Source organism: Oncorhynchus tshawytscha, linkage group LG08 (assembly GCF_018296145.1).
Source record: "Oncorhynchus tshawytscha isolate Ot180627B linkage group LG08, Otsh_v2.0, whole genome shotgun sequence".
NCBI lineage: Eukaryota > Metazoa > Chordata > Actinopteri > Salmoniformes > Salmonidae > Oncorhynchus > Oncorhynchus tshawytscha.
In genome coordinates this window covers 47,793,094-47,817,724 of record NC_056436.1, presented here as the reverse complement: position 1 = coordinate 47,817,724, position 24,631 = coordinate 47,793,094, and the positions used below count along the sequence as shown (strand labels likewise).

At 42.1% G+C, this 24,631-nt stretch overlaps 1 protein-coding gene across 1 annotated transcript in view; it reads right to left on the bottom strand.

The window, feature by feature from the left end:
• The window catches only part of LOC112256388 (protein diaphanous homolog 2), a 629,309-nt gene that overhangs the window by 577,230 nt on the left and 27,448 nt on the right, over nt 1-24,631 (bottom strand). The window contains 1 exon segment of the mRNA XM_024429614.2: nt 14,173-14,277. Coding sequence (XP_024285382.2) covers nt 14,173-14,277 — 105 coding nt within the window.

Here is a 24,631-nt window from a genome sequence, read left to right as displayed (position 1 = left end):
AAAATAAAAAATAATTCTGTACAGGCTTCCTTCTTTTCACACTTAGGTTGGTATTGTGGAGTAACTACAATGTTGTTGATCCCCTTCCTCTCTGGCAACTGTGATAGGAAAGACACCTGCATTTTTGTAGTGACTGGGTGTATTGCTACACCATCCAAAGTGTAATTAAGAACTTCACCATGCGCAAAGGGATATTCAATGTCTGCTTTTTTATTTGTACCCACCCCCACATACACACACATTTTTTGCACAGTGTGTCCATGCAACTTATTGTGACTTGTTAAGCACAGTTTTACTCCCAAACGTATTTAAGCTTGCCATAACAAAGGGGTTGAATACTTATAAACTCAAGACATTTCAGCTTCTAATTTTTTATTAATTTGTAAAACATAATTCCACTTTGACATTATGGGTTATTACGACACCAAATCTCAATTTAATGGAAAAAAAGTCAAGGTGTGCGAATACTTTCCGAAGGCACTGTATTTAGTATAATGCAGTGGTGGGGAGAGGAGAGTATAGATGAGAGAACAGGGGTAAGGAGAGAAAAGAAGAGGCACTTAAAAGAAAAGGGACTTCTCCGCTTTTCCTCTGCAGTGGGAGTTAGGGAGTGTGTTCACTCAGAGGTTCCTCCCACGAGTTACGCTGCTACCTACCACAGCTCAGAAATCATGTTCTATATTTGTTGCACTTTACCTCTCCCACAGTTGCACTCATCTTACGACCAAGGTGGGCGTTTGAAGACAGGAACATTTCAGTTGAATCTAGTGAAAGGTTAGCCAAGCCAAGCATGTAAAATAATCTTGGAGAAATGCTGCAAATATGTTGCAAACAGTAGTATTGTAATAGTGTTGCAGTAATACAGTATACAACACTAGAATAGAGTGCATTCGGAATGTATTCAGCCCCCTTGTCTTTTTCCACATTATCTTATGTTACAGCCTTATTCTAAAATTGATTAAATACATTTTCATCAATATACACACAATAACCTAGAATGACAAAGTGAAAAGTTTTTTTTTTTAGAAATGTTTCAAATGTATTAAAAATAAAAAACAGAAATACCTTACTTATGTAAGTATTCAGACCCTTTGCCATGAGACTGTGAATAGAGCATCCTGTTTCCATTGATCGTCCTTGAGATGTTTCTATAACTTGATTGGAGTCCACCTGTGATAAATTCAATTGATTGGACATGATTTGGAAAGGCACATACTGTACCTGTCTATATAAGGTCTCACAGTTGACAGTGCATATTAGAGCAAAAACCAAGCCATGAGGTCGAACGAATTGTACGTAGAGCTCAGAGAAAGGATTGAACTAGCTGTGCAAATATGCTCCCCATCCAACCAGACAGAGAAGATCTGCAGAGAAGAATGGGAGAAACAACCCAAATACAGGTGTGCCAAGCTTGTAGCGTCATACCCAAGAAGACTCAAGTCTTTAATCGATGCCAAAAGTGCTTCAACAAAGTACTGAGTTAAGGGTCTGAATACTTAGGTAAATGTTATATTTCAGTTTTTGTTTGTTTTTTTATATAAATTTGCAAACATTTCTAAAAACCTGTTTTTGCTTTGTCATTATGGGGTATTGTGTGTAGATTGATGAGGGAAAAAAGCAATTTAATCCATTTTAGAATAGAAAAGTCATGGGGTCTGAATAATTTCTGAATGTACTGTACATTGGAAGAATAAACAGGCACTGAATTATTTGTTTTTTTGTTTGGTTGAAACATCCAACTTGGAGTGACAGAACAGCTACAATGCCATGTATACAAGAGAGGAAGTTAATAAATAGCATGTCTCGTCAAGAGGCAGAAACGCAAACTCCTGCACAATGCTGTTTAATTCAATTCATGAGCACTATATTTAAATCCCTTTGCTCTCTCAAAACCAATATGCTGCCGAATTCCGACAGACTCAACAGACGTAGAAATAACCTAGAAAAGGTCTCTGAATTGTATAAAGCATGAATCAATCAGATCTACACTTGACATTTCTGAATTAGAGTTGGACTGAAAGACATTAAAATTGTATGCCAAAAGGTGTCTGCGTACCAAGTTTCTATATTGAAGTATTAATAAAGGGCTCGGGGGAAGAGCGAGGGGACAAATGAAAATTAATATTGTTTTACTGTCAATCCTTTCAGAAGCCCTGGGAAACTTGAATATGATTGATGGCCTAGCGCACAACACAAACACCACTGATCTACAGACTCAATATAAGGCCTAATGGCGCTGCATTGCTGATGTTATAGCAGGGAATCATAGGCGTATAGACAGTACAATATGGCTTGAAGAAGATAGATGTGTTGTTTGTAATGACTAAAATGATCCCAGTGGAGCAGTGGTTCCCAAACTTTTTATAGTCCCGTACCCCTTCAAACATTCAACCTCCAGCTGCGTACCCCCTCTAGCACCAGGGATGTTGTTGTTTTTTTGCCATCATTGTAAGCCTGCAGCGCACACACATAATACAATGCATTTATTTAACTTAAGAATGAGTGTGAGTTGTCACTACCTGGCTCTTATAGGACCAGGGCACAAATAATAATATAATAAAAATCAAGAATTTTGCTCTTTATTTAACCATTTTACATATAAAACTGTATTTGTTCATGGAAAATTGGGAATAACTCACCACAGGTTAATGAGAAGGCTGCGCTTGAAAGGATGCACATAACTCTGCAATGTTGGGTTGAATTGGAGAGACTCTCAGTCTTAAATCGTTTTCCACACAGTCTGTGCCTATATTTAGTTCATGCAGTGAGGTCCGAGAATCCACTCTCACATAGGTACGTGGTTGCAAAGGGCATCAGCATCTTAACAGTGTGATTTTCCAAGGCAAAATAATCTGAGCGCTGCCCAATCCAGAAATCTGTCAGTGGCTTCTGATTTTTTTTTTTACCTTTATTTAACTAGGCAAGTCAGTTAAGAACAAATTCTTATTTTCAATGACGGCCTAATGACAGATTAACTGCCTGTTCAGGGGCAGAACGACAGGTACCTTGTCAGCTCGGGGGTTTGAACTTGCAACCTTCCGTTTACTAGTCCAACGTTCTAACCACTAGGCTACCCTGCCGCCCAGATTAAATTCAATTGTCACAGAACCACTTGTTGCAATTCAGATGAGGTTCTCGTGATCAGATATCGGTAACTGGACTGGAGGCAGGGCATGAAAGGGATAACGAATCCAGTTGTTTGTGTCATACGTTTCGGAAAAGTACCTGCGTAATTGCGTACCCAACTCACCCAGGTGCTTCGCTTTATCACAATTGACATTGTCCGTAAGATTGAGTTCATTTGCACACAAAAAAATCATACAATGATGGAAAGACCTGTGGGTTGTCATTGTTAGAGCTCCAACTTCTTAATCATAGCCTCAATTTTGTCCCACACATTGAATATAGTTGCGAAGATTCCCTGTAATCCTAGATTCAGATCATTCAGCCGAGAAAAAACATCACCCAGATAGGCCAGTTGTGTGAAACACTCGTCATCATGCAAGCGGTCAGACAAGTGAAAATGATGGTCAGTAAAGAAAACCTTAAGCTCGTCTCTCAATTTTAAAAAAAGGTTTCAATACCCCTTGATAACCAGGGCACGTCTGTATGTTGTAAAATAGTTACATGGTCGCTGCCCATATCATTGCATAGTGCAGAAAATACACGAGAGTTCAGAGGCCTTGCTTTAACAAAGTTATCCATTTTCACTGTAGTGTACAAAACGTCTTTCAAGCTGTCTTGGCAGCAAGAGCCTCTCGGTTGATGCTGCAGTGTACCCAAGTGGCGTCAGGAGCAACTGCTTGCACGTGCGTTACCACTCCACGATGTCTCCCTGTCATGGCTTTTGCGTCATCAGTATAGATACCAACATGAGCAGCAGCTACGTTTGGCTACATACGGACCGTTAGCGGAATTCCCGTGAGAGAGTAACGGTTAATGTGATTGGATGTTAATTATTTGACTACACTACCTGTATTTGACATTGTATTGTTATTTCGCAGAACACGAGATGGTTTAATTTTATTTTTGGTAGTGAAACAAGGCTACTCAAGCAAGAAATAAACCTCACCCAAATGTTGGAAAATATAAATGGACTGTTTGAAAACATGAATAATAAAAAATCTAAAAATGTTTTAACGTGAATCACATTTCTATTTGGTGTAACCCCGACGGCATTGCGCGTACCCCCAGTTAGGGAATACCTGCAGTATGCAGGGTGAGCATCCCCTGACTCTTCGTGAGTAGATAATCAAAATATCACCTCAACAGGTCAAATATAAAACATAAAGCAATGGAAATAGCCTGGGTAGCCATTTGATTAGCTGTTCGGGAGTCTTAAGGCTTGGGGTTAGAAGCTATTTTGGAGCCTCTTGGACCTAGACATGGCGCTCTGGTACCGCTTGCCGTGCGGTAGCAGAGACAACAGTCTATGATTGGGTGGATGGAGTCTTTGACAATTTTTAGGGCCTTCCTCTGACACCGCCTACTATAGAGGTCCTGGATGGCAGGAAGCTTGGCCTGGTGATGTACTGGGCCGTACGCACTACCCTCTGTAGTGCCTTGGGGTCGGAGGCTGAGCATTTGCCATACCAGGCAGTGATGCAACCTGTCAGGATGCTCTCGATGGTGCAGCTGTAAAACCTTTTGAGGATCTGAGGACCCATGCCAAATCTTTTCAGCCTCTTGAGGGGGAATAGGTTGTGTCGTGCCCTCTTCACAACTGTCTTGGTGTGCTTGGACCATGTTAGTTTGTTGGTGATGTGGACACCAAGGAACTTGTAGCTCTCAACCTGCTCCACCACAGCCCCGTCAAAGAGAATGGGGGCGTGCGCGGTCCTCCTTTTCCTGTAGTAGACAATCATCTCCTTTGTCCTGATCACGTTGAGGGAGAGGTTGTTGTCCTTGCACCACACGGTCAGGTCTCTGACCTCCTCCCTATAGCCTCATCGTTGTCGGTGATCATTGTTGTGTCATCAGCAAACTTAATGATGATGTTGGAGTCGTGCATGGCCGTGCAGTCATGAGTGAACAGGGAGTATAGGAGGGGACTGAGCTGGCACCCCTGAGAGGCCCCCCGTGTTGGTGAGCACGGAGGATGTTTTGTTACATACTCTTATCACCTTGGGGCGGCCCGTCAGGTCGTCCAGGATCCATTTGCAGAGGGAGGTGTTAAGTCCCAGGGTCCTTAGCTTAGTGATGAGCTTTGAGGGCACTATGGGTTTGAACACTGAGCTGTAGTCAATGAATAGCATTCTCCCATAGGTGTTCCTTTTGTCCAGGTGTGAAAGAGCAGTTTGGTGTGCAATAAATATTGCGTCATCTGTGGATCTGTTGGTGCGGTATATGCAAATTGGAGCGGGTCTAGGGTTTTTGGGATAATTGTGTTGATGTGAAACAAAAATAAGTATTTTCAGACGTGTGGGGCTTGGAAGGAAGAGGGGATGAGGGAGGGTGGTATTGGTTTCATTCAGATTTTGTTTTTACAAAAGGCCCACCAAAAAACATTGCTGCTGGTAGCGAGGAAGGGTAGTGAGTGAAATAAGTGATGGCAGTTGATGCTCCCTCTAACTCTGTCTTTGCAGCCATCCCTCCCTCTATCCATCGAGGCCTTAAACAGGCCTTAAACACAATGAGCAGGAGTGCATCAGGTGACGAAAAGCCTTGGAGTGTGTGCCGCGCTAGATATGGCATTGGCCAAATAAATGAGCGGAACAGGCAAAACAAATGCCAAGGTTATCGATTTGCCTGGGAATACAGCCTTCCTCTGGAATACACAGAAACAAAGAGGCGGAATCGAGAGAGAACCATAACATTTCAGCTTAAATGAGAATTGTTCTAAGTGCCTCTCCTCAAACATTGGAACAAAAGACGCTAGAAAGCATTGGCCATTCTCCGTGTTCAATGGTACCTACCTCAAAGTGTCTGAGCGCTCTCAATAAATAGATACTGTGCGTCCTCAACTGCAGGATAATTAATTGAATACCATTTCATTAAAAGGTTACATGTTAAAAGATTTAAGTTCATGGAAGAATAATCTGTTAAATTGTATCATACACTCAAGCCAATGCCAATCATTAAATATGCTGTCTGCAATATTTTTTATGTCCTGTTCTTCCTACATTCATTGAATGTCCTTCGCCTCTACTTTTGGGGGAAAACTAACTACTCTCTCCAATCACTTCAAAGCTCTATTCTGTCACTAAACTGTTCTAGCGCTCCTTGGGGAGGTCTTGTCAGCCGATACATACAGCTCACTTTCACACCACTAAAAGAGGTCATCCTTAAAAACCGGCTTCGGCCATTTTATACAAGTGAAGAGGTTAGGCTTGCGTCCCAAGTGTGAGCCAGATGTAATTCATTTTTTAAACAACAAGCTTTGTCCATTACTCTGGCAGACAAAAAAACATGATTCTCTGAAATAGACCCATTCAGCCATCACCAATCCAACAGACTCCTCCAGTCCCCAAGGTCTGAGGTGTTTTAGGCTCCCTCCTACCCATCTGTCCCCCTTTCTCACCCCTTGACATATTGTAGGCTGAACAGTATGTTATCTTGGAAATGTGCTCAGTCTCAGGGACGGCCGGTCATATGGATATCAATCTCCTCCAGTTGATCAGATCAGGCCCTAAAGGGCAGGGTGTGTAACCCGTTAAAATCCATCTCTCTGGAAACAGCAGTACTGGGGACTTCAAGAGCTGCATTCCGACTGGGGCTGCCCTGCCCCTGCCTGCGTGTAACTGATGGTTCGCAGGCAGCTCGCACTAACGCACCACAGGACCAATTGAAACACTGTTGTTCCAAGCGTGGAAGTTGAGTTGTGATGTAAATCATCCTTGTTTTAAAAAGAGACGACCTATGAGGTCATCAAGCTGGTCGATAGATGCTAGAACTGCAACCATCCTGTCTGTCCATCTGCCTGTCTATTTACCAGTCTAGTTTGCCTGCAGACAACTTGACAGTCAGCTACTTTGTGGTCCTCATCTTCCACCGCTAGCTCGATCAACAAGGTGTAAAGGCAGATGAGACACACTCAGCAGTGACAGAGGTGAATATGGACACACTGGCCAGACTGAATTAGAGGCAATTCACACCACCCGCTCCTCTGCCTCCCATCGCGCCCCTACCTGGGGAAGGTGCCAGAGAGATTTCATGGCTGAGACAGAGGAATAAGTATTGCAGGCTCCCTACAGACCCCACAGTACATTCAGTTCCCCCAGCCCTCCCAACCACCCCGACTGCACAAGGATCCCTCAGACGCGCCGCAATGACCGTGTGAAAATGGAATCTTCCAGCCCAATCCGAAGCTAACCGTAGCCACACCAGGCAAACTGAGCTAAACTCCTCTCTTGACTGGTTCTTTAGGTTCTGAGTGGAGCTTTTTAGTCTCTTCAGACTGACAGCTCCCTGCTTTCTCAGTGTTAGCTCTGTGTTAGCCCTCTCCACGAGGCACTGATGTGAGTCTGACTGAGGGAGATGTTAAAGGTCAGAGACTTCAGGGGAAATGTTACTATCATCCTCAGATTTTTGAGAAACTTCTTCAAAGTGAGAGCTGTCTGAGTGGCACACTGAGACAGTTCAAAACTTCAAACTAGGCCTTTGCTGCTCTCGGATTAACAGTCTTCGTACACCTCTATCCTCCGTACAATGAAGTCTGTTCCTGCTAATCAAGACAACATATTTCGGTTCATAACAATGTCTTAAATAATCTACTTTTGCAACAGAAATACCCTGGCAAAAAATAACAGTTTGTCAAAGAATCAACACAAAAAACATCTGTCTGTAGAGCGAGTCAAAAAACAAGAAGGTTTGTCTGGACCCATCAGTAGACCACAGACCAGGTCTTCTTCATCCAAAATGGCACCCTAATCACTAGATAATGCACTAGATTTAACCAGGGTCCATAGGGGTCTCAGACGTATTGCACTACATAGGGAAAATGGTGTCATTTGGGACCCAGCCCAGGTCACAGTGTGTGTACTGGTTGGTTTACCTTGTCCTCATTCTCTCTAAGCCTCTGGGCCTCCTTAATCCTGAAGGAGGCTTATGAAAGCAATAAAACGCCATTAAAGGTGACAATTCACACTAGCAAAAAGCAATAAGAGAGCTTTTTTCCCAAAAGCCCTGCCCCCCAAAAACAGAATGCCTTCTCACAATAGGCAATAGGGCTTTACGTTGTGAGAAATTGCCAGAGCAGATCTGCAATTACCGTATTACAGTGGCAGAGAAATGAAGAAACTTCGGCAGCCCCTTGGACAGTGTATATTTATAAATATTATTAGGGTTGTTTGCGAGCTAGTGGGGGAGAAAAGTGACAGCAACAACACAAACAACGGTGTACATTTCTGAGACATAGGAGATATGCCTTAATGTTGTGGAATTGAGACGGGGGGTGTTGACAACAAATTCAGATGTATTGCGGCGAATACCCAATCGCTAAATTAAACCAGGCTGACATTTCTGGAAGGTTGAGGAATAATGCACTCAATATATTTTCCACTGTTCAATCAGCAAACGCATTGTGTGGATGTGTCTGTGTGTGTGTAATGCAATCTAATCAAGTGATCGTTTCTCCAGTGTGCTGTCTCAAGGAAAGAACACAATGAAAGCCATTTAGATGCAAAACGTTCCAAAAAAACAGATTAGACTGCAGATTATTATTATTTGCCTAAAAACTATTGCTCATCCCTGGTATTACAATATTTAAATGCTAATATGGGTTAGTCTGCAATCCATTTCAAAAAGAGAAACAACTTAGACCAACAAAAGGGCCCCCAGTTCATTTGCAAGGCTGTATAATTTTGAAATCCTTCATTGGAAAAGTGTTCCAATTTGCATGAAAGAATTGTGTCAACAATTTATAGCCTTTCCAAATCATAGCCTATTAGCGAAGTCAATGCTGAAAAAAATATGTAAGCCATAAAAAAGATGACCTTACTTGTAGATTCGGGGACAAACTGACTAGACTAGAATCTTTTAAAAGGGAAAGGAGAAGAAAGGGGAGGGAGGAGTGGGAGAGATGCATGAGAGGAACACGACTCACAAAGCGTAATAATATAAAGGGCGTACTTACCGTGACTTTGCTCCCAGTGATCTGCATGCAGCGGTCAGCGGAGAGGAGTTAATGTGCAAAAAGACAACAAACGGCACAATCATTAGTAGGCCAAGAATGTCCTCTCAAATATAAGAGGTATCAAGCGCACCTTATTCTGACATTACATAGGCTACACACTGTGCTCACACGGCTACATACTCTACTAAACACTTATAGGGTAACATAGCTGAACTAAAAGTTGAGGGTGCATCATGGTAAGACAGTGTCTGTTCGTTTAGCAGCCATTTTAAAAGAATATGGAGTCTCCTGTTCACTTGGCCTCTATGTGAGTCGGTTCCTATTTTAATATTTTTTTTACATTTTGGGAGTGTTTTTATATTTGTGGACTTTAATTAGCCTGTACATGATCTCAATGTTAATGACAATATAATACAATATTAAAAGAGACAGTTCAAATTATCTGTATCGTGATTTAACAAACATTTTCAGATCAGTTTATTCAGTTTGTTCACAGTCCAACAAACTGTCATTTTGAAAAACATCAAAATTTGACACAAATCCGATTGTCTTTGCGGTTGATTGATTTCCCATGGAATTAACCCCTAAAATGGCAGTTTGTCCACAGCAAAACAAACATGTTGCTCTCATCTCCCAAAGGCCAAAATCAATCAGCTGCCATCTGTGCTTGACTTCAGGTGTCAGATTTAGCGACGCCGCGTAGCACCTTGGAGCTCATGCAGTCGGCATGATTTCTGGAGTTTAACCTTGTTATCTGCCAATAGTGGCGGGCAGTGGGGAGCGTTTTCTCTATTACGGCAGCGTGTCTCGCAGTGGGTGGGTGTCTGTCAGCCTAGTAAATGTATTCTAATCTGCAGCTGAGCACAACCCTCTCTCTCGCCCGCCAGCTGCACTCCGAGAAGCACCGTGCAGTGTACACTGATCACAGGAAGTTACAAAGTCACTGCACATCAAGACAGCGAAGACATACTCTCTCTCTCCATCGCTTGATCTCTCTCTCTGCCTCTCATTCCATCTTTCTCTCTCTTTCTCTCAATCACTCGCTCTATCACACTTTCTGTCTTCTCTGCATTCCTTCACTCACTCACTCTCTCGCTCCCTTCTTTCTCTTTCTTCCTCCCTGGCTCTCTGTAGTCGACTGTAATTCCCTCGCTCTCATTCTTTCTCTCGCTCCCTTTATCAATTTCTCTCTCCATCTCCCTCTCTCCCACTCTCCCATTTGACGCTCGGCTTCCCTCTCCTCTATCAGAGTTTATGGCGGCAATAAAGTCAGTTTTAACTGTGTTGCCGCTTGATCATGTGCACTGTGCTTTTCACCATAAATCCACATTTCCCCAGTCGTCCTCTGATGAATCTAGCGTATCATTGTCTAACTTTGAGGATATCTTCACACGGTCTGGTTATTATCGGGAGAATCGGGACCTTGAATCACATAGAGGTGAGTGAATACTGTCTCCAGCATTGTTCTGGTGTTGTTTTAGTGTTGATGAGAATACATGGTGAGAAAATTAAACATGTTTCTTTTCTGACTTATTGTTTTGGCGGCTTGACCAAAAAGATCAGACATTATCTTGAAAAACCCCAAGTAGCATCACTGTCAGGGAGGAGCTCAAGGGGGAATAGCGCTTTATGTGCTAATATCCATTTCCCCATGCAAGGTAACACCTCATTCTCGCTAAAACTGTGACAGAATGAATACCTGTAAATTCTAAGAGAAAAAAACAACCTAAAGGTAGTCCTAATAATAATTGGACTAATGCTTGGTTATTGTTGGATGTGTGTATGCTAATGAGCATCTCTAGTGCTCCATTATAGAACAACTCCCTAGTAAACAAACTTCTGAAGGAAATGTCATCAGGAGCGGTGGCATTTATTTATATTCTCCCCTCACTATCATTAGCATTAGCATCATTTCTCATATGGTGTGGGGAAAATAAAGTTATTTATTCATTAGAGAAGATAACAGTGTGACAGGAGAAGAATAACAAGGCCTTCATTCTCTGACGAATTGTCAGGCTTCACTGCGAGAACGGGGTGGCACATTGGTGATTGGTCAAATTATTATTTGAAATACCATGGTATTATTGATGGGGCACATTGGTAATTGGTCAAATCCCTTTTAAATACCAGCATGTTAATTTCAAATTGTGTTAGTACAAAGGCAGCAAAATGGTTGCTCAATACATTTGACTAGTTGCCTCTCAAGACCCGGCCGTCACACTCATCCTCATCGTGAACATTTGAATTGGAACAGGGAAATCATTTGCAAGGTGAGAGAGAAGCAAAGGTTTTTCCTTCCCACTCGTAAGAAAAGATAAATGATTGCGTTAGTGTGAAAGGCATGCATTTGGCACATTTAATGACACTGGCATACATTTGTCAGAAATAATTTAAGAGAGAACAAAAGAGAAAAGAGTGGGGGGGGGAAAGCACCTTGTGCAAAGTTAATGGCAAAGTACATCCAAACTTGCTGCAAAAGCCATGCTGGATTTCATTGTACAGAACTCATATTCAAATAAACAGGGTCAATGGCAATATTACAAATCATCTCCTTTGAAAAGACATCCCAAATGGCACCCTATTTCCTACGTAGTACACCAGCCTCCTATGGGCCCTGGTCATAAGAGGTGCACTGCATAGGTATTAGGGTGTCTTTTGGGACACAGACAGTCTGTGTTTTGTGTTGGGGGATAACTTGAAAAACTCCCACAGATGCATACTGGTAGTAAATGGAAAGAGTTCTCAATCTTGCCCGGTGATAAACTAGAGAGGTGACAAGACATGAAAAATACAACTCTCAAGAGGAGCCATGTTTGGAGAGAATACACAAACTAATAATCAGCCCCACGCTCCCATTAGCTAGCTAGTATTTTTTGGCCTAATAGCCTCAGGGAAATATAATACAAGTTAATGGCCTTATTTTTCATAGTGGAATGATAATAACAATATATTGGATGAATAGATTTGCCTAGTTAAATAAAGGTTCAATTAAAAAAGATATAAAAATAAAAAGATTGGGGGAATAAATAATAATGACATTATCCAGAACAATAAAGGATAATAACTCTAAATCTCTTGATATATGAACACAAAAAGGATCTCAAAAAGGGTGCATTTGGTTTGGTAGTTAAATCTAAAATGGTGATCCCCTCCCTATACTGGTGCTCAGGTCTGTTGAGACTGACAGTCAAGCAAAAAGGCCAAGGACGTTGGAGACATGTTTGTCGCTCCACTAATATTTGCACTTTATCCCTCCATTCCTAATGTAATCATTCTGTGAATTAGCTTAAGCTAAATTTTAGGTAGAGGGAGAGCTGATGGAACTCCCTATTGCCTTACAATATAGATAATAAACAGACGGATCTCATTGCTTTGATGATATTCTCTTTTTGCCATTATACTTTAAACATTTCTATGATCTCTGTTAGTTGGTGGCAATGATCTAGTCAAGAACAGAAAGACACACAGGAAAGAGGTGACTTGGTGTGAGAGTGAGTGCACGTTATTAGTCCATTTTCCTGCAAAAGGAAAAATCCCTTGAAAGCATTCAGGCATACAAAGAAGACCATAAAACTGTTAGAGGAAGAGAACGCACAAAGATTTAATGAAGGCACATATTAGTTGGAAAAACACCCCCACCACAAGATCTCAAAAATGAACCCAAAAACTAAATGCAGATATTGTCAAGACCATACCATGGTAATATCCAATCTAGTATCATGTCTCCCTCTATCACGTGTCAATTGCCTGTCAATTACGGATTATTAGTAGCGAACAAGTAGTTAAATCAACAAAAAATGTATTACATTTTTTTTGCCTTAGTCCTTCAAGTATGAACAAAAACCATCCTTGAAAAGGCACACAATCACACTGCGCTCACCGAAACATATTCATCCAAAACTCTATTCCCTATATAGTGCACTACTTTTGACCACGACCCATAGGGCTCTGGTGAAAAGTAGAGCACAAGATAGGGAAAAGGGTGCCATGTTGGACATAGACTAACCCACAGCATACTCTTCACCTACAGGAGTCTAATTGGCCAGAGTAATGTTATGTCTATCATTATTTACAGAAACCAGTAGGGATGGATTGGGTTTCTAACAGGGGGTGAGGATTTTCTCTGCCATGTTGAAGAGAGGCACTTATCACACAGAAACACATCTGTCCCCTGGACGGCTAAGCTCGCCTACCCTGTCATAATGGTGTGTGTGTGTGTGTGTGTGTGTGTGTGTGTGTGTGTAAGTGTCTGTGTCTCTATATTCTATTCTGAAATCCATCCAACGGGCTCCCACCTACAGGGCCTATAGAATGTGAGGGGTAGGGAGGACGCTGAAAGACAGCCGAGCCCTACTCCCTTTCACCCAGACAGAGGGTGCTGTTCATTTGAATAATACAGCAGTGCTCACAAAGCATAATGGGCCCAGTGAAGAATTCAATAATCTCTGATCATCATCATTATTAATAATGCCACTTAATTACCATATCAATGAGAGGGGTAATAAATGATCATGTCAAAGGCCGGCGAGTGACTTGATAGAGGAGTCTAAGAGTAAATGTGAGCCTACCCTCAGTAGGGGCCTTAAACTTCGTAAAGAGAATTCACCTTATATAACCCTGGGATTTACGCTCCTCAAAAGTGCTGGGTGTACCACTGTTATTGGTTTTGATTGTTGAAAGTGTAAAGCGATGCGTTCCAAATTCGAATGAAAACTTGTTCCTTCCCCAATATTAAGCAACTGAGAGTTACGTTTGCGCTACAACAAAAGCAGTTTGATAAGCACTCGGGGGGGGTTGAAAAAATGTAATGGAAGCAGTAATCAGAGATTAGGGGCTCAAGCAAGGAGAGTGAGATGGAGTGAGAGTGTGAAAGAGTGGTAGAGAGAGAGGGGCACAGAAAGAAAGTAGATCAGGTTAAGCTCATTATTCTGTAGTGTCTTGGTAGTGTAGAATGTCATATTTTTCAGCCCACTCACTACTACTACACTGGGTGAGAGTAGCTAAGAAAGCCCATTGGTTACAATAAAATGCAGAAAGCCCATTCGTTTCATTAGAGATATATAATACAGAAAGACCATTCGTTTACAACAACGACTTACAGATTTGGCGGTGGTGGAGATGTACTGGACAACCATCTCTCGCTTGGTGCTCAGGTCCTTCCCACGCAGGGGGGCTTTACGCTCCTCATTCAGGTTCATGTCCTCCTGAGGAAACAAACAAAGAAAGTGAGGATGAATGACTACTACACATCATGGGGCAATTATGTCCATTTTCAATCCATTAAGACTCTACCAACGGCACTTAAAGGATGTCAACACTCTTTACTCAAATGGAAAGTCAATTATTATCCCACTGTTTGCTGCTGCCAAAGATGCAACCCTATAACAAGGGTCTCAAGTGTATGTTACACTAGAAAAGGTCACTCTTGGGTCATAGCACTTTATGTCTAGCTTCTGTGTTTTAGTTGAGGGTACACAGTCCCTCTTTCTCTCTATAGGCAATGTGACAGACAGGCATAGCGACAGGGGGTAATGAAGACAATCCCACAGCTAGTGACATTAATAACTACCCCTGGAAACAGAAGTGAGGCCAAAGTATGATACATCACCCTCTGTTATACAGCAGAGTGAATATCATACAACACAGCCTGTAAAGTGGAATGGTGAGGTAGATTACCATACAACAATATCATTAAGCAGTGCCTAGATAGACAGTAGCTTATGTCTCTTTTGCTATTATCTTCAGCATACATTCTACGTTTTATTCTGCACCGCAAAAAAAGGCCCTTTCTTGTCAAAGAGATGAGGTGATGGTGGGAGGGACGCAAGGAGTGAGGGAGGGATGGAAAGAAGAGCACTAAAAGCAGGGGAATGACATGATGAGGATAAGCAGGAGGATGGGAGGATGTTTATTCGGAGCCCTCAGACAAAGGTATGGACTGAATGACACAGACAAACACATGGCTGAAGTCATATGGCTGAGTGGAGCTGCTGTGAAACCATGCTGCCATCTAGTGGGAGAAAGTATGGTGCATTTTTCTTTTGTTCACCGACATTCTGTCGAGTGATTTGGCTGAGCTTCTTTTGCTGTATGGTGAAGGTGTTTAATGTAAAGCCGAGAATGTAAAATTGAGATAGGTCTCGTCCTAAATGGCAACATATTCCCTACCTATATAGTGCACTACTTTTTGAGTCCTATGGACCCTTGTCAAAAGTAGTGCACTATGAAGGAAATAGGGTGCCATTTTTGGACACAACCACAGATAAATCAACCATATGTTACCTATATGTCCACTGTATGATCTAACATTTGGTGAAAAGATTTACATTCCTTCATTTTCTTTAGTTCAGTTTGTAGACTGGTACAGTATAGTCTGTGGCTGTTGAAAGACACTAGGTACAGCATCATGGATATTACCATTAATGGTATCATGACCCAATGTCCTCCTCCTCCACCTCCACCTCCTCCTCTTCCCTCTACATTTTGTCTCAGTAAATACACCAAGAGTTGGGGCGCACCCGTGGAGGGAAACTTTACCAATTGGCCGTTTTCTAAATACCTGGGACCGGAATACTTTTTAATTAACCTCTGAACTCTGCTAATTTGGCCGGTTAAATGGCATTCAATAAACGAGGCAAAATGCGGAGCGGAGAATAGAGGAGGGAATGTGGGGGAGAGACAGCAGGACCTGAGGGGTACTCGTCAGGGTCGACTAGAAGAGAGAGAGAGGCCTCTGTTCTGCCACCCAAAAATGATTAATTATACTATTATTAATTATATCCTCGCAGGTCTACATGGAAGAATCCCAACATATCCCTGGCAGCAGACTCAGGTAATTGAAACGTTTACACAGGCACCCTACAAACTGTGTGTGGAGTTATTTGTGTGTGTGTGTGTGTGTGTGTCTGTGTGTCTGTTCTTTCATGTTGCCTGACGGTTCTATCCACCTCTGCTTGCCTGGCCTAACAGTCAAAGTAACTCTGTATCACCTGATTCAGCATTCAGAGCTACTACTGTAGGAAACAACGTGAGACAGACAAAATAACTGCCTTGGATACGTCAGAAATCACAAAGCAATGTGGAGAGATGTGCTGCCTGTGAACACAGCTTGGGGCTTCCAATGGCTTTCATTGCCAGGGATAATGAATGGGGTGCCGCCATATCTGTCTGCTGTTGAAAAGGACATGGACAAGGGAAAAGGTTGAGTATGAGAGAAGTATGTTGAGAAGGAGAAAACATAGTTTTAATTTGCTTCGACTATGACAAATCTGTGACAAAATTATTTTCTCCGCTGCCCCCAAGTTTAATTCATAGAGTTTAGGGGCACATCTTGGCTCTCCTCCTCTGTGGTTTAAGTGCCCGTCTTGTTCAGACAGAGAAAGTGTAACTGCAATGGAGGATCACAGCGGCTGTTATTACGGAGAATGCTGCTCCTGGCAATGAGGCATAGGCACATAAAGGCTCAAACTAGCCTCATCAGCACAGTAATGGTCACTTTCGCTCACTCAGTCTCTCTCTCTCACAGTCTCTCTCGCTCTCTCGCTCTCACACACATACACCAATTATATCTCTCTCTGAAGTTGTCAGTGACAACTATGAGGGAGGATGATATTTTGGATGTATTCCCTGCAAAATCTGTAGATATGAATCATAAAGAGCTCATAAAACTAAAAACTACAACAGCAGGTGAAGGCATGTTGATGGCAAGAGTTCACAGATTGTAAGTCAATTCCAGGTATTCTCTCTCTAGAATACCTGGAATACGACAGAGAGGCAATATAACAGACAGCCATAGCAATAGTAGGTAATGTTGACATGCCCAAAGGTAGTGACAGTAATAACTACCGCTTGGAAACAGAAGAGTGAGGATGGAGTATGATGTATCAATTGGCCCTGGTCAAAAGTAGTGCACCATATACAATGCCATTTGGGAATGATCATTGGAAATCATGGAAAATCATTGGAAATCATGGAAATGATCATCCACAATACAGACAGGTTTGTATGATATGCACTCTGCTCTATAACAGAGCGTGATAGGGTGCCAATTGCGACACATCCCTTGGAACATTCTGTGCCAACATGTAGGAGTGTGGATTGACAAATGTGTATGCATGTGTGATGCTGGGTAGTGATGGGTCAAAAAAAGAAAATAAAGACAATTCCATACAGTTACATATTGCAATATTATTTTGGGATATTATATCTATCGTTTTTGTTTAAAAAAACAAATTGCCACTGTAGGTAGCATTAGCTAGAGCTAGTCGGCTGTACCTGAGCCAAAACTCCAGTATTTTTCATCCTATAGCTTGTTCTCCAACTTTAAATAGTGTTTTCAGCACTTTTATTTCCCTGGCTGATCAAAACGTGTTTTTTCATGCGCTCATGTCTCTCTGCAGCAGACACATAGTAAGCTATTAGTTTGGAACATCAAATCTCAATAAAATTGCAGCATCGAATTGCAATACAAAGAATCATAAGAATTGTGAGAATCGCAATCGTATCAGCACCTAAGTATAGTTATAATATTGTATCATGAGGTCCCTGGCAATTCACAGCCCTAATGCTGCTGCCTATGGCTCATTCCCCTCACTGTTTGTCCGCATCTAACGTGCTTCACAGAGGTCGGCCAGGCGAGAGACAATCGTTCCAATAACAAAGTTCACACACAGAGATACGTGTGGTCTAAAGGGCATGGTCTGGACAAGACAAGGAGTGACCTGTCCGTCTATCCATTAATCTGTCATGGCACGTCCTTGACGGTCGTTTACAACCCCTTCCTTCTCCCTCCTAGTCCTACCCTTGTACAGGATAAATGTGTCTGAATATTAATGGTAAATGGGGCGATGGAGATGATGGGGAAGGGAACAGATTCATAAAGAGGAGAGTTTGCCGCTGGCTAAATGAGGATGTAAACGTGTGTGTCACATCGCGGCTTGCTGTTTTCACAGCACCACGTCCCTCATTAAGAATTCTGCCACCGCGCCTTCTCCTCGCCAAAGACTCTCCCTCCAATGGGAGATTTCAGAGGATATACCACTGTGAATTTATATCAGGGGCTCCAACTCTGGGGTCCAGCTGTGCACATCTAAAGAACCCAAGGACGCCGCACAAGACTACACACACTCTCCTTGTGGCAGAGTGGAAGCCACGGCAGCCGTAATGTGGCTCTCAGGCAGGCAGCAGCTACTGGTGTAACATGACCAATACTGTAACACTAACAATAGCACTAGCACAAACACTACAGTAACACTAACACACACACACACACGACACCCTACAGTACACACTACCACTACAAATACTAACACAAACACTACACGCCACAGTACACACTGCTACTACTAATACTAACACAAACACTACACCCTACAGTACACACTACTAACACTAACACTACACCCCACAGTACACACTACCACTACTAATACTAACACTACACCCTACAGTACACACTACCACTACTAATGCTAACAAACACTACACCCCACAGTACACAATCTCACTACTAATACAAACACAAACACTACACTCTACAGTACACACTACCACTACTAATACTAACAAACACTACACCATACAGTACACACGACCACTACTAATACTAACACAAATACTACACCCTACCACTACTAACACGACACCCTACAGTACACACTACCACTTCTAATACTACAACAAACACTACACCCCACAGTACACACTACCACTACTAATACTAACACAAACACTACACCCTACAGTACACACTACCACTACTAATACTAACAAACACTACACCCCACAGTACACACTACCACAACTAACACTAACACAAACACTACACTCTACAGTACACACTACCACTACTAACAAACACTACACCCTACAGTACACACTGCCACTACTAATACTAACAAACACTACACCATACAGTACACACTTCCACTACTAACACTAACACTACACATTACAGTACACACTTCCACTACTAACACTAACACAAACCCTACACCCTACAGTACACACTACCACTACTAACACAAAAACTACACCCTACAGTACACACTACCACTACTGTTACACTAACACTACACCCTACAGTACACACTACCACTACTAATACTAACAAACACTACACCCCACAGTACACACTACCACGACTAACACTAACAAACACTACACACTACCACTACTAATACTAACACAAACACTACACTCTACAGTACACACTACCACTACTAACACTAACAAACACTACACTCTACAGTACACATTACCAATACTAACACAAACACTACATCCTACAGTACACACTACCACTACTAACACAAACACTACACACTACCACTACGAACACTAACACAAACACTACATGCTACAGTACACACTACCACTACTAATACTAACACAAACACAAACACTACACCCCACAGTACACACTACCACTACTAACACTAACAAACACTACACCCTACCACTACTAACAAACACTACACCCCACAGTACACAATACCACTACTAATACTAACAAACACTACACCCTACAGTACACACGACCACTACTAACACAAACACAAACACTACACTCTACAGTACACCCTACCACAACTAACACTAACAAACACTACACATTACAGTACACACTTCCACTACTAACACTAACACAAACACTACACAGTACACACTACCACTACTGTTACACTAACACTACACCCTACAGTACACACTACCACTTCTAAGACTAACACAAACACTACACCCTACCACTACTGTTACACTAACACTACACCCTACAGTACACACTACCACTACTAATATTAAACACCAACACTACACCCTACAGTACACACTACCACTTCTAATACTAACAAACACTACACCCCACAGTACACAATACCACTACTAACACTAACACAAACCCTACACCCTACAGTACACACTACCACTACTAATACTAACAAACACTACACCCTACAGTACACACTACCACTACTAATACTAACAAACACTACACCCCACAGTACACACTATCACGACTAACACTAACAAACACTAACAAACACTACACCCTACAGTACACACTACCACTACTAACACAAACACAAACACTACACGCTACAGTACACACTACCACTACTAATACTAACATAAACACTACACCCTACAGTACACACGACCACAAACACTACACTCTACAGGACACCCTACCACTACTAACACGAACACAAACACTATACCCTACAGTACACACTACCACAACTAACACTAACACAAACACTACACCCTACAGTACACACTACCACTACCGTTACACTAACACTACACCCTACACTAACAGTCCTCCAATGATTTCTTAACAGGTCGGGAGGAGCTCATTTGTCTGTATCTACCAACCCAGTGCTGCTCTTCCTCCCAGAACCTTTTGATGACCTGGTAGCATTATGGGCTTCTCTAGTTTTTTTTTGGGGGGGGGGACATGCAGACTACATGCTGTCAAGGCTGTCCTGTGAGGATTTGAATGGGTCAGATCAGCTTGGCAATGGATGACAGTAACCAGACCTTCCCTCACCCACAGGGGAGGAGGGAACCGGGCCGGTTTGACAGGTCACACCTTTTCGTAAATTAAAGGAGCGGAGATCCAGACAGTTCTCCTTCTCCAAAATCCACCAAGGAATGTGCTTTGATAGCAGACATTTTCCTGACAAAAAAGTTCAAAAAGTGAATACTGGAACAATATTTCTAACATAAGAACGTGGGGAATGGTCAGAGATGATCTATTGAAAACTAATGTCATAATGGTTTTTATTCTGTGATGTCATTAAAAAGTGTTATAAAGGAAATACTGTAACTTGAAAAGTATACACTCCATGTATGAAGTCTGCATCCTTAACATTCTATATGGAAAATTATGAAAGTATCTTTGTTAAAATAGGAATGTGATTTTAGGAACCACAAGAGAATTTGTCCCCTAAAATATTAGTAAGTTGCCACGCCCCGAGTGAAGTCAGAGAGCATGTCAGCCTGACGGAGCCATCCCCTTCGGCCAGAGTCCATAAAAGGATTGGTGGAGAAATTAACATTAGACCATAAAAGCGTGGAGCAGTATCTACACGTTTGAAATGGTTGGAACTTTGAACCTCAACATGAGGTGAAGAAAATAAACTCACCTCCCAGACCAGAGAGGTGTGTAGAGTTGCACTCATGTCCATAGTAGTTTGAACCTTGAATATCAACACGAGGAAGAGGTGAGAAGCTCACCTTCCAGACAATCACTGGTACGGATGATTAGCTGTCCTAAGTCAAATATCTAGAAAAGCGAATTTAAGTGGAACCATCCTACTACTCTTTTCAAATCACTGTATCCTACTACTCTCACACCAATGGGAACCGTCGACACGACTGTCTAGCCTATCTTCCAATGAGCATCTTCCAGAGTGGATTTGTCTTAGTCATTAAAGCACAACATGGGGGCTCCTTGGTCAACCCCCCAACACCCCGACTTGAAACTAGAGCGTTAAAGCAGCAGTGCATGCCATGTTATCAATCAATAAGAGCATGGCGATACGAGGAGATACACAGAGAACAACAAAATGCTACGTTTTTCTAAAGCAACGGCAAACCTTCTTTATTGAGTGTCTCTGTATTGAGACTACGATTATGCTGTTTTAATATCATTTGATGTAGCTACTCCAATTCAAGCTAATATAAATAAAGTTCCATTTCTGCATTATACATTTCAACATAGGCTGCTCTTAGTACCTTAGCTATGAAAATGCTCTACAATCTATAGATAGGGGCATGTTGGTGCTGGCAGCTTCAAAGGCACGTAAAGGTAATACAAACCCCTTTACTTCATTGTAATTAAGCTTTCAGTGAAGGTTCTCAGCGCAACACATTTTCAGCCGCTGAGAAACATGCCTTTCCTGTCATCGAAGCCTGAGTTTAATGTCACAGCGTGGTGAGCACAAACACAGTAATTGAGAGGTGAGCTGGATGAGACGAGGTGAGGCAAAAAAAAAAAAATAGACTGATCGTGATAAAAAACAGGAGAGAATCTGCATCACTTTGGCTCCCGCAACAATAACCATTATATGAAAAAAAGGTATACAGAGTGACACACACACACCAAGGCCTATGCAATGAAGCCAGGGTATTGGCTGAAAGCTTCTTGTTAGATTTTCAATCCGGCGGCATACACAGAGAGCCAATTTCTGTGGAATTAAAAAGCAGGGGTTGCAAAAGACGTTTGACCTTGGAGATGAGTACGAGTTGAACTTAAAATTCAACAAAGTCCGTCATCAACAAGGGGAAATGTTTTCTGTTTTCACCTGTAAATTCATTCATTTTTACATAACCTATGGGTTGTAATTAAAGGTCCAAGGTAGCTATTACTTATGAGTCTGGCAAGCAAGACTAGTCAGACTACCTAGTACTTGGGGCTCGACTTGAGTCTAAAAACAAGGCGAACAAAGCGTAAAGATGGGGGGTTAGGTCATCCATTATTTTTCCCTCTCCATTCATCAAGTCAAGCAAAACCCCACAAGGGGGCAATATTGAGCTTTGAACAGAGAGTTCCACGGGAATGCTCATTGATCAACCCATCATCTCCTACTAAAACCATGTGTCTGTGGGACCACAGCTACCCTTGCCTCACAACTAGCAAGGACAGGACACCATGTACGTTGCATGCCATGTATAATTACATGTAACTGCAAAGTGATCAGAAGCTACAATTATTTCAAATTCAAGTATCGTCTTATAATGTAGGCTGTTAGTTGTTATTATTGGAGTAATCTTCTCAATGATGAAGATTTACAGACTTCTGGGCTGGCAAGCTAAAGGCTCGACTTCTTCTTACTTGGATATAAACTGCTACTCACACTCAACAGAGACGTGGAAGACACACGACAACAGGTTGAACTGATGCAAATTCACGGTTTATTATCACACTATGCTAGATACGCACACTCTTATAATTCATAACACAAAGGGAGGAGCTCGAACATCATGTTAAAGCCATATGAGTGTTACACCATTTTCTATTTAATATCACCGGGTAGAAGACAGGCATTTATAGTGCATCTTTACTGGTAACAGGAGAGAGCTATGAGTAAACACTGTAATTAAAGTAACAAACTCTTTGTATCACCCTCGCTATTTTATGGATGTCTAGTAGTTACCAGTGATGTGTATAAACCTTGGATGACAGACATGGGATCGCTGTAATGAAGCCACCGTGCAGTCATCTTGGTACTCCTGTAATGTAAAAAATATTTTGGTAGCAATATCAATGCATTTACCCATAGGTTTATAAACCAATAAGACGGCCCCAAATGTGTTCAAATTCGGTGAAGGGTCGGAGAGGTACTCAGGTCCACACTCATTGATGAAACTAAACTAAAATCTGTGGGTGTGGCATAGCGTTTGGCCGGAGCAAGGAGTCTGGGTAGCCAGGCAAGCTCTCTGTAGCTCTGATGAGCTCTCTGTAGGAACTCTGTAGCTCTCTGATGGAGCTCTCTGTAGCTCTGATGGAGCTCTCTGTAGCTCTCTGATGGAGCTCTCTGTAGCTCTCTGATGGAGCTCTCTGTAGCTCTCTGATGGAGCTCTCTGTAGCTCTCTGATGGAGCTCTCTGTAGCTCAGATGGAGCTCTCCGTAGCTCTCTGATGGATCACTCTGGAGCTCCCTGTTTGAACGAGGGCTGAGTCAAGTGAACTTGAGTTACTGAGTTAAGTGAGAAGTCACGACGGGGTTACGCTGATACACTCACTCCTGTCTCTCTCTTTGATCTATGTGCTCTCTATGCTGAGCGTCAGCGTGATTTTAGAGCTGTGACATGGCTCTTGCGCAGCGAACCAGGTAAGTACTGTTCAGCAGAGGCTTAGCCTGAGCAGAGCTCCCTGCCTGCAGATTACGAAGAAGAGATGAGTGGCGCATAGTATGAGACACAAAAGCACCCACATTAACATGATGTAAATATAGAGGGCAATAGAAAAGAAAACCGCTACATTTCTTTGCCAAAAGATGTTTGAATGTGCCACTGGCAAGCTGTCAACACATCACATCTACTGATATCATTATTATGACAACCAGTGGAGACAGAGATCCACCTAAAGATCGGACTCTCTGGTGAACAGTAAAATAACAATGTGATTTGGTAGCTCGTACTAAAAAGGACCCACGGTGAGTTTCAGACATAGAAGCAGTAACCATGTCAATTCTACCCATTACATCTTTATGGTTCAAGACAAGTAGTGGTTGAAAGTGTAATCCCATAGTACATATACATTGAGTGTACAAAACATTATGTACATGACATAGACAGACCAGATGAATCCAGGTGAAAGCCATGATCCCTTTTTTAAGTCACTCTCGACACCTTGTAGAGTCCATGTTCTGATGTGCAACTCGATATTAGGAAGGTGTTCTTAAGGTTTTGTAAACTCAGTGTACACTGCCAGGGACCTCACAATACCAATACGGATTGTAATATGGATTTTAATTCTCACAATTCTGTAGGTATTGCGATTAGATACCGCAATTTTATTGCAATTTGACGTTCCAAACACATTGCTCAC